This window comes from Canis lupus, chromosome 15 (assembly GCF_048164855.1).
Source record: "Canis lupus baileyi chromosome 15, mCanLup2.hap1, whole genome shotgun sequence".
Classification (NCBI taxonomy): domain Eukaryota; kingdom Metazoa; phylum Chordata; class Mammalia; order Carnivora; family Canidae; genus Canis; species Canis lupus.
This window is the reverse complement of record NC_132852.1, coordinates 52,776,356-52,790,327: the sequence shown is the minus strand read 5'-3', so window position 1 is coordinate 52,790,327 and position 13,972 is coordinate 52,776,356. Positions and strand designations below refer to the sequence as shown.

The window sequence follows — 13,972 nt, the reverse complement described above, 5'->3', positions numbered from 1 at the left end:
GCCAGGGAACCGTGCAGTGGGGAGGGCCCAGGAGCAGCTCCTGCAGGGTCCCACGCCAGAGGCCGCTGCAGGGGAGGTGCTGAGAGGAGCCTCAGTTAGGTAGGCTGGGGGATCTGCTAGAAGGCCCCAACCGTGGGAGGAGTGGGGGGCCCAGGAGGGGCAGGGAGGGGATAGGAAGGAGGGTGAAAAAACAGACCGTGGGCCCTCCCCAGGGCAGCTTCCACAGGCCACAGGTCAGCCTGAGCTAAGGAGATGGAAGGGCACTGAATTGGATCTGAGACTGAAGTTTTAAACTGGACTAGACTGGTCTGGACTTTTTAATTGCCTAAAAGTGACCAGAAATCTCTGAGACCTATTGGAGGTATCATCAAGGAGAGGAAAAAGGAGATGCATCAGAACACATTTAAAAGAGGTGATTGGAGAAAACACAAAAAGTTTCCATGTCTGTACCTCACTTAGTCCAGACTGTTCAATATACTGGTTCCACATGTGTCTTAAGACCTCTAGGGGAGATCTTGTCTGGGGATGGAGTATGCCCAGAGTGGATGAAGCTGAAGGATGAGGAGAGAGAACAACCTTGGTTCCAGTGACAGAGTTTGAGCCCCTGCATCAAGCCACACCTGAAGGCAGATCTCCTTTCTGGAGTTTTCTGTTGTGTGGGTCAATAAGCTCCCTAGCTAATCTGGGTTAAGGTTTCTATCACTTATCAACAGAAAGAATCCTGATTGATACCATGCACATACACACTCCTATTCTTGGGGAGAGGGACATAGCTTTCATCACATTCTCATAGGGCATTGCTATAAAAAGATATGGCTCAGAAGATAGAAACTCTGGAGCTCCAACCCAGCGATCTCTTGACAAATATGAGAGAAACCATGAGATGAGTTGTGCAAGGCTCTCCAGGGACATTGTGGAAGAGCTAAGTCAGAGCATCTTTGGGTGTAGGGTCTGGAGCCTGAGTCTGGCATTAATTGGCACTTCAGAAATATTTGTTGCATGGAAAGCAACAGGAAAATTATAACAAGTCATACTTTACATGCAAATTTTCAGGAAAATAACGAATGTGTGAACATCTAATCTGCATTTCCATGTCCTGACAGATGGCCCCTATTAACAGAACTCTGATTATATTGAAGAAGGAAGGAAGGAAGGAAGGAAGGAAGGAAGGAAGGAAGGAAGGAAGGAAGGAAGGAAGGAAGGAAGGAAGGAAAAGGAAGGAAGAAAGGAAGGGAAAAAAAGAAAGAAAAAGAAAAAAGAACCTACAAATATCATTGAATGGTTATCATGTACAACACTTACACGGCTATTAACACAATTGTGATTGCCTAATCAATTAAAGAAAAGACAACCCCTATGTATTCCCATTTCTCAGAGACAGTCCCAGCTGTGACTCAGAGAAAGAAAATGACCTAGCTTGGTAGGGGGGGCTTTCATGGCTGGGGCAGGGCTTTGGCTCCTGTTTCTTCTTAGAAGAGGGGTCTGGGCCCTGAGAGTCTAGGGCTGACTTCTCAAAGGTGGAACCAGAGACCACCCGTATCAAAATCATTTGATACGTTTATTTAAAATTCAGGTTCCTAGGCCTTGGCCCCGACTTACAGAATAAGAACCTATGAGGAAAGAGCCCTGGCATCTGCATTTTAAGCCATCTCCCCCTTTGAAAAACTTTACCTACCAAAATCTGTTTCTTTTCTCATGGAGTCTCAATGCCTGGCCACATTCTGCACAGCCCCCCGGGGAGACAGTTCTCTGGGGAAAGAAGCCCCACCCGGGGGGGTGGAGGGATTGGAAGGAGGCTGCGTTTGGTGATACAGTATCACCCTCCTTGAGGTCATGGTCAGTTGAGGCTATGTCAGAGCTGAGGGGCTGTGTGAGTGAGGGCCTCTGAATGGAAGCCAGTGGAACACTCCTTGTGTCCTCGTGGTAGATGAACATAACGGATATAATTATGGTGTAGCTGGTGGGACAGACTCCTAGAGCCCCATGAGCGCTCTCAATGACACCATACATTCTAGACTTGATTATTTGCTGCCTTCTATTGCCCAGGAAGGTTTCATTTGGGAGGGTGGGTATTGTTTTCATAGACATTATTTTTTTTTCAGTTGGTGATTACATTTCCTGAAGGTGTGGATCATGATTTCTACCTCCCTCTTCAACCCACCACCATGTCTCCCACACTGCTGACCACTCTCTAGATGCTGGCTTCTGGTTTGTTTGAGACCATGGGGCGAATACCCTCTACTGCCTTTACTGCCTTCCCAAGATAGCAGCCAGAGCTTCCTCGGGCATGTGCTCTCCCAAGTTCTCAGTCGTATGACATGGGTATGATCAACTCCGGGGGTGGGATTGACTGGCTTAAGCCCCTCCACGCCGCCATTCCCATGGCTGCAATGGTTGGCTCAAGAATGGGCAGTGACCTAAGGATCCCAACTACGGTGAGCCTGATGACTCCTGCTGAGAATTTAGAGCCACAGATTCTTTTCTCTCTTGGTAACGAGCAAGGAAGCCTACTGTAGTCCTAGACATTCTTGGCTGGCTCCCCAGACTTTGAGAGGAAAGCACATGAGAATGGGGCCAGTACTAAGAATGCACAACCAAGAACTGGGGAGAAACTGGGATCTGCGCACACATTTGAGGCCTGGGTAAAGATTTGCTCAAAGTCACATCTCTTCCTAGGCTGCTCTGTGATCTGTACTAATAAGTAACCCCACCTCCCCACTGCCTCTTTTTTTTTTTTTGGTTTAAATCAGTTTAGATTGGGTTTTGTTAGGTGCCACTAAATGTATCTTGCTAGATATGCCCTTCAGCTTTCTCTTGCAGTCATGTACCCCAGTCATCATGAGTCCCTCTTCAAACAGACAGACAGACAAACATCACAAGTACCCAGGAAACAGGATATGATGGGTGGTGGGAATAGGTAGCAGGGTTATTTGGATGCACAACTTATTGAGACTCCATGCCCAAAGAATGTTGATTAACGGATCAATGTCAACCTGGAGGGAAGCCCTGTCCTGTTCAACATTTTAATCAATGACTTGGGTGGAAGAGGAGGCATGCTTACCAAGTCTCAGATGACTCCAAGCTGAAGAATTGCTAATATGACAGATGGCAGAACCAGGATTCAAAATTATTTTGATTGATGTGAGCAACAGTATGGATAAGTATAAACTCTTGCATCCAGGCTCAAAGAAATCAACGGGATAAGCAGTGCCCTGGGGAGACCTGGCCCAGCAGATGTCAGAACGGTGTGGAACTTAAAGTTGACCGTTGGCTCGTGATGAGCCAAAAGTTGAGGCAATTAGTAACATAGCTAATGAGGTTTTCAAATATTTGAAATAACAAAATATTTGAAAACTGCATTCACAAAGAAAGGCTGACCTCGCACCTACTTCCCTTGTGGGATAAAGAAGTGGATTTTTCTGAAAGCAGTTATCAGCTCAGTATATAAAGAAAAGTTTCTAAGGATTCTAAGAACAGGCCACTGCCCCCAAATTGTGAATGTAATAATTATATCAGAATGTAATGAAGTCTACTAGAGTGTCCTTCCCTTTAAAAGCACAGATTTTTAACAACTTGTGACTCAAAGCAGTGCGCATAAAAGCATCCAGAAAAATATGGGGTGATAAAGTAGCCTCGCTCAGCACCCTTGAAAGTTTGCTTCAACTCCACCAAAGAAGAGGCTCATCTAGAAGGAACATCCCGAATCTGGACTCGGTGCCAACCAGCCCATTTCACCTCACTCCATTTATGGCCTTCCTCCTCGATGCTCACCCAGGTTTCATTCCTGCTTTGGCTTGGTCTATCCTTCGGTCCGCTCCTGTGCCAGGAGGACTGGGTTCCCCTCCAGCCTCACACCTGCCTCCCAGGGAGAGCGCTGACTCCACAGTCAGAGCATTGGGAAACCACACCTCCCCCTTCCTTCCCATCCCTGGCTCTGTGACCCTCCCTCGGAGCTAAGACTTTGCAGCCTCCCGAGCCAGGCCTGGATCCACAGACCACCCCACACGGCAGAGGCATGTGCACGACACACCTTCTTTTCTTTCTTTTCCTTTCTTTTTCCTTTTTTTTTCTGTTGTCCTGAACACTTCCTTTTACTTGCTCACCCAGAGGTATAGAGAAGGTGGGCAACACCCCAGTTTCATCTTATAAACTTAGAATGTGGTTTTAGTGAGGAGATTATCAAAAATAAGTTTCACTTGTACCAACACAAAATCATATGTCCTGCGGATTTCCAATGGACAACGGTACTCACATATTTCTCCTTAAAGCTGTCCACCTCTGCCAGAAGCTTCTCTTGGCAGTCAGGGTTGGTGGCCAGGAGGTAGGTGGCAAAAGAGAGCGTGTTGGTGATGATCTCATAGCCAGCGATGAGGAAGATGAAGGCCTGGCCCACGATCTCATCCAGAGTCAGAGGCTGGGACAGGTGTCTGGGCTGGTGTGGCCGGGAGGGACCCACGGTGCAGTCGGTGGAGGAGAAGACTTGTCTGACCATGTCGAAGCTGTCCACACCCAGAGAGGTGGCCAAATGTCGGGCATCCAGGATCAGTTGGAGGAAATCTCTCCGCCTCTAAGGGACAAACGGAGAAAACGCCCATTCTAGACCTTTGAGTCACATGAATGAGACTTCTTGAAAAAAAAAAAAAAAAGACATGCATATGTAGCGTTTTTTGTTTTTTGTTTTTGTTTTTGTTTTTTAGATATTTTTCATTTCTTTGAGAGACAGAGAGAGTGTGAGCAGTAGGGAGGGGCAGAGGGAGAGGGAGAACCCCAAGCAGACTCTGTGTTGAGCATGGATCCTGACATGGGGCTCCATCCCACGACCCTGAAATCATAACCTGAGCCGAAATCAAGAATTGGAAGCTTAACAGACTGAGCAACCCAGGCACCTCATGTATATGTGTAACTTTTAATGAGATTGATGGGACCAGCACCCTCGCTGCAGGATTATCTGAGATGGTGAGAACCTGGAAGCCTCGAATGTCCTTTATATGGCACTGGGTTCTCAGGCTCTGGTGCAGCAAACAGCAGACGGTGATGCTGCCGTTAAGAAGGATGAGGCCATTCTATCTGGGCTGATTGGGAAACGTGTTAAGCCATTTGGGGAAGTAAAAAAAAAAACAAGCAAGTTGCAGAACAATATGCACAGTGGAACCTCATTTCTATAAAAACGGTACATGTACAATACACATAATTACACGTATTTGTTCACGCATAGAGGATGTTTAGCAACATCTAAACCCGGCAGTTCACAGCGAGCTGGAGGAGTGGGAAAACCGGGGTGTGGTGGAGGCTTTGATTTTTTTTTTTTTTTTTTTTTTTTTTTTTTTTTTTTTTTTACTTTATACATGTTTGTACTGTTGGTTGGCTGGTTGGTTTTCCAACAAGAAAGCGAAGCACCTATAGATTTAAAGCAAAGCACGAGCTCCCTTGTTCACTTACACACCACTCTGGGCTCACTCAGGTGGCCATTCGCTTTCCTCACACAGTAGGAAATTGGCAGAAGCAGGGACAGGAGGGAATGAGCCTTGGGGATCCTGGCCTGCCCATACCTCCCCCACCCTTGGGTCCCTCTTCCCATAAGGATCCCCTGCCTCATTTAAGTGCTTAGAGCTTTCTTACCATTCTCCCCTATCTTCTTAGCTGCAATTTGCATATTCTTCATATTTTTACTAGCACTAATTGTAACAATCGAAGCATTTATGTATTGCTTTCGAGTTGACCAAGTGTATCCCTGGCCTATCCTTTCTTCGAAAAGCTCGTTAATGTGATGAGTGACAACCAATATGTTGGTTGTCTTTTCCAAAGTGTATGGAGCTAAACAGCCAAAGGAGAGAGTCAGAACCACTGGGAGAAACATAATTCCAAAGTACTGTACCTGGTGCAACGTGTGCACAATTCCTTGGCTTCTGAATTTCTATTGCGTTAAATAATCCGTGCCTGCCCCACGTGTCAGTGCTTTAATTCCAACCCATAAGATTGTTGTTACTTCACGTGCTGTTGCTTTTTCTCCTCCACAAGAGTATAAGCGAGTCCAGGGCAGGACCCTGTGGCCCACCCCCATGCCTGGTGTGGTGCTGAGCACGTGTTAGGCCTGCGACAAATAATCCCACAAATAACAGTGCAATGCGGTAAACACATTTTTTGAGAAAGGCTGTGTTGGATTTGCTTACAAGTGCGTGCCCTTGGAGACTGAGGCCTTTGGAGCTCCACTGCTTTCCAGCTTTTGTGTCCTTGCAGGATGTCTGCTGAGATGCCAGCGGGGCTCACAGCTAAGCCTGTGGGCATCGAGTACCTTGAGTCTCAGGAGCCAGGGCCTCGGTGTCCTGCCAGCCTGCTCAGGTGAGCCACAGCTGACTGCCTCTTTCCAGCCTGGCCCTGCTCATACTGATTTCCAGGAGGCATCCTCAAGGGCTGGCTTTCCCCAGATTCCTTCCTGATGCTTGGCCAACATCTGGGTGGCTGCTGTGGTCCCGTGGGGCAGAGTCAGGACGGGGCAGGGCATGATGGCACATGTGGCAGGTGAGTGCTTTCTTTTACCCTGGCTCTTGGATGAGAATCCCCAGGCCTGTCAGCTGGGGAGTGTTAAACTCCTCAGGGTGGGCAGCCCGGGTGGCTCAGCGGTTTAGCGCCCACCTGACCCAGCCCAGGGCCTGACCCTGGAGTCCTGGGATCAAGTCCCGCGTCGGGCTCCCTGCATGGAGCCTGCTTCTCCCTCTGCCTGTGTCTCTGCCTTTCTCTCTCTCTCTCTGTGTGTGTCTCATGAATAAATAAATAAATAAAATCTTAAAAAAAGAAAGAAAGAAAGAAAGAACTCCTCAGGGTGCCACGCAGTTGTCCCTGAGGCTCACCCTTGGCTTTACGGGAGGGGGGTGGAGACGGTGTCGGGCAGGAGAGCACCGGGGGCTCTTCCCAGCACTGCAGCTGGCAACCCTTCCTCTCGTCCCTGCTCTGACAGGCTGCTAGAGGGCCATCGAGCATGGTTAGAACTCTGTTGTCACCTCCAGCTACAAAGGCCAGAGGACAGGGCTGCTCCCTAGGGCCTGGGCGCTGGAGAAGAGCATTAGTGTAGATGGGTTTCTTTTATTTGCACTGCATCACAGAGGCTATTTGAACACTGCCCATTTAGGACTGAAACAGTGCTGCTTTATGGTTATATCCAAGAAAAATACGCACCCTGATAGATGTAGGTGTCTAATCCACCCATCGGCTAGAGCTTAGAAAAATATTTACCTTTTAACATCTGTGCTGCATTTTCCACTGCGCAAACACACATCTGCTTGATGGAATGTCTACAGAGTTTAGATGGGTTTAAAGCAAGTTTTTTTAGTAACCATATAGCTCTGTCTTGACACGGGCAGTCCTGGATTTGTGGTTGGGAGGTTTTTCTCAGATCAACTCATTGTTTGAAACAAATAGCTCTCGAGTTTATAAAAGGAAGAGCTCGAGGCAATCCCAGTAATTGGATCTTTAATAAACCCCTCACCTCATAGTAAGCCATTGGGTGCAACAGTTTTAGAATTTTCAGCCTGATTCCACAGCCTGTGGGGTTCGGGCTGGGGGAAGGGTGTGTGTGTGTGTGTGTGTGTGTGACAAAACTGTCATCAGAAAGCTCTTCAGAGCGATTCTGAGGTTTAGAAACGTGGCTTTCCCCGCCCCTCCTTCCGTAGGCTTCATCCTCATTCTGGAGATGCATGAATCTGGATGAGAATGTTCTGTCCTTTTAGGTGGCAAAGCCAGGCCAGGGACACCAGTGAGCTGATTCTTTTCCAAGGGCATCAAGTGCAGTTCACAGTGGTGTGGGCCAAGGGGTTGTGAGCTTCTGCACACCTTCCCCTGCTTTCTGAACCAGGACACCTTTGCTTCCGAGTCTCCAGCGGGGGGACGCCAGGCGAGACGAGGCTGCTGCTGGTGCATCCAGCCACTGATTGACCCCCGATCTCCTTCTGGGCCCCCCAGCGCAGCAATGGGACCTCACGTTGTCCCTTATTAATCTCTCTGAGCTAGTCTTTGAAGCAACCCTTTTAAAGCTCGCACAAGTCAATTCCAGAGAAGACACTTCAGCCCTTGTTGTTTCCTTTTGAAGCAACTTTCTTGAATGCAACGAGGCCCTTAAAGAATAGCATTAGGCGTGCATGAGTGTATCCAGCAGTGAAATTATTTTCCTAACTGAAAAGTCCCATTTCTGTTCTCAGCCAAATATTCCCTGGATTCCTCCTATGTGCCAAGTGTGGTGCAAGTCTGTAAGGAGGAAAAAGTCTCAGGGTCTCAGATGCAGCAGGAGAGAGCCCTCACCCCCAAATTTCGTAGCCACGTCGTCCATGCTGAAAGCCAGTGTGAGATCAATTACCAGTTGCCCCAGCTCCTCTCTACGGCTGATGCTCTTCATGCTGTAAAATCCATCTTGCCGATTTTCAATAGAAAGGATATGCCGATGAAAAGTCCACGTGGGCACATTTACCTGGAAAATTCTTTGGGGTTGCTATTGTTGGTGCTTGAAATAGAGAGGCTGTGAGTTTCGGGGGGGGGCGCCCATGTCAGAGCCTGGACCGTTTGCTCTGGGCTTCTGTCCACCATCCTTCCCCTCTGTCCTCTCTTTTCTCTTTTGTGATCACCCCTTCTCAGCCCTTCTCCTTTCCTTCTCATGCCCTGGAAAGCTCTAAGTGGTAGGCCTCAGTAAGGGCCAGCGCGGTGTGTGCAGGGCTGGGAGGGAAGAGACAGGACAGAGGGAGGGGTGCCAAATCAGGCCCCACTCCATTTCGACGCCGTGTCCTATTAAGATACGTTACCTCTTCGGCTGCTTGCTGGTCCCGCAAGGCAATCACATTCCTAATGAGTTTGTTAAAAAAGCCATTCAGTTCATCTCGGTTCTTATTGGGCAAAATCCGGGCCAGTGGGACCATTATGGATGGAAATGATACTTGAAAGAGAAAAACAAAAGTGGCACTGAAAACGGGGTGGCAGTAACCCGGGGCTACCCGAAGCTTGTTGCCAGGGAAGCAGACCCCGGCCTTGACTTAGAGTCCTCATCAGAAGGCCGCCCCCCGCCCCCCGCCCGCCCCACCGGGGCCTGCATGCTTTCCAGCAGGTGCTGTGCCTTATTCCACTCGCCACTCAGTAAGCACATGATAAATGTCTGCACAACTGAGTCCACACTCCATCTGGCCCCCAAGAAGTCAATCTCATCCTTAGAATTTAATTTTCCAGGTCCTAGAGAGGGAGGCCCACGGTCTTCATATTCCATCAATGAGGACGGGTTATAGGGTTTGTTTCAAACCTGAGCAAGTGGTGGAAGCTGATCTATTTTCTTAACTTGGGGGCCATTTGCATTTGCTTTCCCACAGGGTCACTGTCCCCAGAGCTACCACCTGAATGGTCCCTACGAGCTGCCACGACAGCCGCTGGCAAGAACACTGGCCCTGTGGGTACGTCCTTGCTGTGCCAGGTACATGCAGCCTATGTCCTTCCTGTCATGGCCTTGGGCAGGGCTCCTTGGGCCAAGGACACTTCTCTTCTCCTAGAGGATGGCTTAGGCCAAGGGGCCGAGCAGCCGCAGGGTTGCTCAGGTCAGGCCTGCCCTGCACAGGTGCTGCTTGGGAGCTGGGGGTGGGGGTGGGGGGCGGGGAGGAGAAGTTCTGGGCCCTCGGAGCTTTCAGAACACTCTGTCCATTTTCAAGAGCCAGAGCCTGAACCAACGTGGGCTCAGAGTGGTCGAGAGAAGAGTGGGAGCAGCAACAGGGACAGGGGGCCACCCACTGCAGGGCGTGTCCGTGGTCAGTGGCAAGGGGAACTGACTCAGGGGAGCAGCTCCTGGAGGTGGCAGGGGTTGGGGGTGGTGGTGGTGAGGGACAAAGGGGCGGCTGATGGGACTCCCTCAGCAACCCCTCCTACAATTTCAGTGTGAGGCTGCTGAAGGGGATAGGGACTTCGTAGAAATGGACTCAGAAATGGGAGTGAGACTGACCAAGGAGTGAATACAATTTAGCAGCCCAGCAAAAAGGTCAGAAGTTGGGGCAATAATCAATAATGGCAATAGCAACACTTCAATACTTCCATAAAAGCAAGAAGATGCTGGAATTGGCCAGAGGGCAAAACCTCAGTTCTAAAATAAAAATAAAATAAATCGACCAGTCTACATGGTATCAGGTAACCTGTCAGGACCTTCATGTGATTTCTAGTTTACTGTGCTTCAAGCAGAGAGGTCCTCTGAAGAGGGTTTTGCTGGGGGTGGGGGGCGGGTGGGCAATATGATGTAGAAAATGAAACGCTTTGGGCTCCAGTTTTGTCTCTGCCTTTCTAAGCTTCAGTTTTCCCATCTGTGAAGTGGGGATGAGAATACTTCCCCACAAGGTGAACGCAGCACTTTCGGAGGCAGCGCAAGCAAAGCGCTCAGCACTGTTCTCTCTGCGGCCGTGGTGAGAGAGGCCCGAGCTACCTGCCTTGGTAATGAGTGGCCCTGGCTGGTGACAAGAGGAGCCTGGGTGGTTCTGAGCATAAGGCCTCTGTGGGGTGGACTCTGTAGGGTGACTCTCAGAGACCCCTCGTGGTCAGGGTGATCCCCAAAAGCTGCCTGGGCCCTCCCAGCTGTCAGGGCATCAGGCCAGCTTGCTGGACCCTGGTCTTCCCACTCTGGGCAAGAGTTGCACTTACAGATTAAAACCAGGATAGGTCTGGGGATGGAGTATGCAAAGAAACGCCTGCAGTGCTTCACAAAGGGGTCCCCGGGAGCCCGTCGGGAGTCCACTTGGGTGCCAAAGGCGACACTGGCAACCACATCTGTGGTGTAGCAGCTGTAGCACCTGCGGGAAGAGGAAGCCATTTGGGTGTGGTAAGGGCCCTGCCTTTGGCCTGGCCATCGTGCACACCCCTAAAGAGGCACCACTTCAGAGCTGAAGTGAGGGGGTGGGAAAGGGCGCTTGAGTTGAGATCCTTTGAGCCTGGCAACAGAATTCGGGAGGAGACACAAGAACCTATCAGATGGCTCATGCAAACAAAGACTGGGGAAGGTAAGAGAGCATCATGTCCTCAACTTTCAGGCTTCGGGCAGCCTTAATCAACCAGCCACAGTCAAATTCCAAGAAGGATGTTTTAAATTTTCCTCCCTGTGGGGGAGGGAACACAGTTGACCCAAAACCCATGCATCTTGCCCCAAAGCTGTGCAGAGTCGGTCCAAAGCCAGGATCGAGCGGTTAACTGATACAGAACAAGTTGGGGGTTGATGAATTAGCAACCTGTTCATCTAGTTTTATTAGCTTGTCCCCCTCTTCCTCCTAGTGATTTTACAGTTTTTCTAAAAGTAACAAACCAAAAACAAGGGCGCTTCACACTCAAATAAATACAAGACAAACTTTGGGACCAGCTTCGTGAACATATGTATATTATTACAGAAAACACACGTTGCACTTTAGAAACAAACAGAAGGAAAAGTGTCTGGCAACAGCTCCAGAAAAATTAACCTCTTAGGCTCTAGGAAACCTGCCCTCAAAGGGCCATTTTAAACCAGAATGATCCTCCGTTGGTATCTTGCAGGAGGAGTCAGGTGCAGTTCTTTCTTTAAAAAAAAAAAAAAAAGGCTAGCACCGGGGTACGCACATCCTTTTATAAAGAAAAGTTCTTATTTTTGTGGCTTGATGCAGGCACACATGGAGTTCCTTTCTATCACCAACAGCTTATCACTAAGGAATAAATGACATCCTTAGATGATTTCTTTTATTTTGACTGCTTTATCGAAAATATTTCCACAATTGATTGCACATGTCCCCGCTACAACGAAGGCCGTCTGCCCACTGAATGCAATTCCCTCTGATCCTCACAGCCAAAGAGTTAAGGGTTTTTAAGTTATTTATTTTGCTTTTGTAGTTGTTCTTTAGCCAACTCATGCATCTCGTGGCCAGAGAGAAAGTGTGTGAGAGGATTTTGTAAACACCACGGCAGAATTTGAATGCTGGTGATGGTTATGTTATTATTTCATTACAAGTGATAATAAGAATGAGTCGGCTTCTGGCTGACCCGAGTCTCTCGCCCTACTACTCTGGTGCCAAAAGCCATAACTTAGCAGAGGACACGTGGAGGGGAAGCCAGATAATCAGTCATTTCAATTTGGTGTCCACTGCTAAGTCCTGGCTCCTAGGCTGGGGTGCATTGCAGTTCTTGCAATTCGGTGAAAATGCATGGACTTCCCCTTCCCCCCGCAGGCCTGTCCTCTCTGCCCACTCCCGCATCTGCAGAGGTCACAAGGCGTGTCCACCCACACGCCACTGCCCACCCAAGGCTTCCTGCCACACGCCACACCTACCCTGGGCTTTGTTCCCATTCTCTGCACATTTTACGTGGGTTTCATTTCTTCTTATTATTCAGTCCACCCATGCTTTTTATGAGCTTCTAGCGTTTCCATAGTTTGCTGGTCCCGAGGTAATTGTCCAGCAATTATGTACAGTTGCAAGAAGCAGCAATTCAAAAGTCCGATTTCTCATTTATCCTGTGGCCACATAGCACCCTTACCTCTGGATGTCGAAGGCGTCCCCGGATTCCGCGTAGTGTTTTAAGTGAGCCAGGAGCAGATCGCAGGCTTGGCTGATTAGGGGAGTCATCTGATAGCAGATAACAAAGGGGTAATTAGGACACCAGGCAGGGAGCACACCTAAATTAGCTGCAGATACAGAGGTTATGTGTGGTGCTTCCTGGGAAAACATTGTTTTCAAGGTAACTTTCATGCAGCAAAGATTCAAGAGGAGGGTCTGAACTTCACAAAAATCGTAAACTACAATAGCTGTAAACGTCTATTTTAGCTTAAGCAATCTGTTCTTTTGGAAGCAAAAAGAAGAAAGGATTTCGAGTAAATACTGTGAAATAATTACAAAAATGATCATTAAATGCTTAGACAGAAATGAGAATCAGTACTTGGTTTCGTGACATTTGGTTAGCATTAGAGAGTAAATAGCCCACAATCCATATGTACTCTCTCTGGAATTAGCCCAAATCCATGTTTGCTTGGTTCCAATTATACTTTAGATCTTCCAATAGAATATAGAATCGTAGTCTCCAAAGGAACGTACGATCGTCCATTTCAACTTTTTACTCAATACGAAAATCATTTTTAGAACATTTCTGATGGATGGCTATTCATATCTGCATCTGCTGCTTAAACCTTTGAATACATATGTGTAAGGGAGCCCTTGACTTCAGGAGACCTTTCATGCCCACCCAGGGAAATTGCTGAGTTTTTTTTAAATATTAAAATATTTTCATTATGGAAAATGTCTAACATATGCACACAGAGAGAATGGTATCGTGAACATTTGTATAATGAGTGTCCAGCTTCGACAAGTTTGGATCTCATTTTTGGCCACTACCACTTTGACCCCAGCCGCCGGCTCGAGGGGGTGGGATTCTCTGTGGAACCTGATGGCCACACATGTGACCTTATATTTTCTCCTGTATATTTGCAAAGCCAAGTCAGAAACGCTGAGGGGAATCCTTCTAACCAGTGTCCATTCTACAGTAACACCATAGCTAAAGCAACATGCCATAAACCATTGTTCTGAGCCTTTCTTCTGGAAAACATTTTTAAAATGTTAAATATGTTATGATTTTCCTATTTTGACACTAGAACATAACTTCCTGAGGGCAGGGAAGATTTTTGTCTTTTTGTTCATTTGTATGTCCCCAGAACCTAGAACAATGCCTAGCACGTAGTAATTATTTTTTGAATGAGGGAATGAATTTGAATGATTACTTAAGACCCAGTCTTGGCTCTTTTTTTTTTTTTTTTAAGATTTTATTTATTTGTTCATGAGAGACACACAGAGAAAGGCAGAGACACAGGCAGAGGGAGAAGCAGGCTCCCTACAGGGAGCCCAATGTGGGACTCGGTCCCAGGACCCCAGGATCACGCCCTGAGCTGAAGGCTCAACCACTGAGCCACCCAGGCATCCCCTAGTCTTGGTTCTTAAAGTCTTGAGGCTTTGGGGAAAGT

General features: G+C 48.1%; 1 protein-coding gene across 3 annotated transcripts in view; it reads right to left on the bottom strand.

Moving 5' to 3' along the window:
• The window catches only part of TBXAS1 (thromboxane A synthase 1), a 161,855-nt gene that overhangs the window by 44,020 nt on the left and 103,863 nt on the right, over nt 1-13,972 (bottom strand). For all 3 annotated transcript variants that reach the window (XM_072777419.1, XM_072777420.1, XM_072777418.1), the window contains 4 exons: nt 12,499-12,587; nt 10,648-10,796; nt 8,787-8,917; nt 4,253-4,567 (listed from right to left, as the gene is read on the bottom strand). In XM_072777419.1, the coding sequence (XP_072633520.1) occupies nt 4,253-4,567; nt 8,787-8,917; nt 10,648-10,796; nt 12,499-12,587 (684 nt within the window). The remainder of the gene's footprint in view (nt 1-4,252; nt 4,568-8,786; nt 8,918-10,647; nt 10,797-12,498; nt 12,588-13,972) is intronic.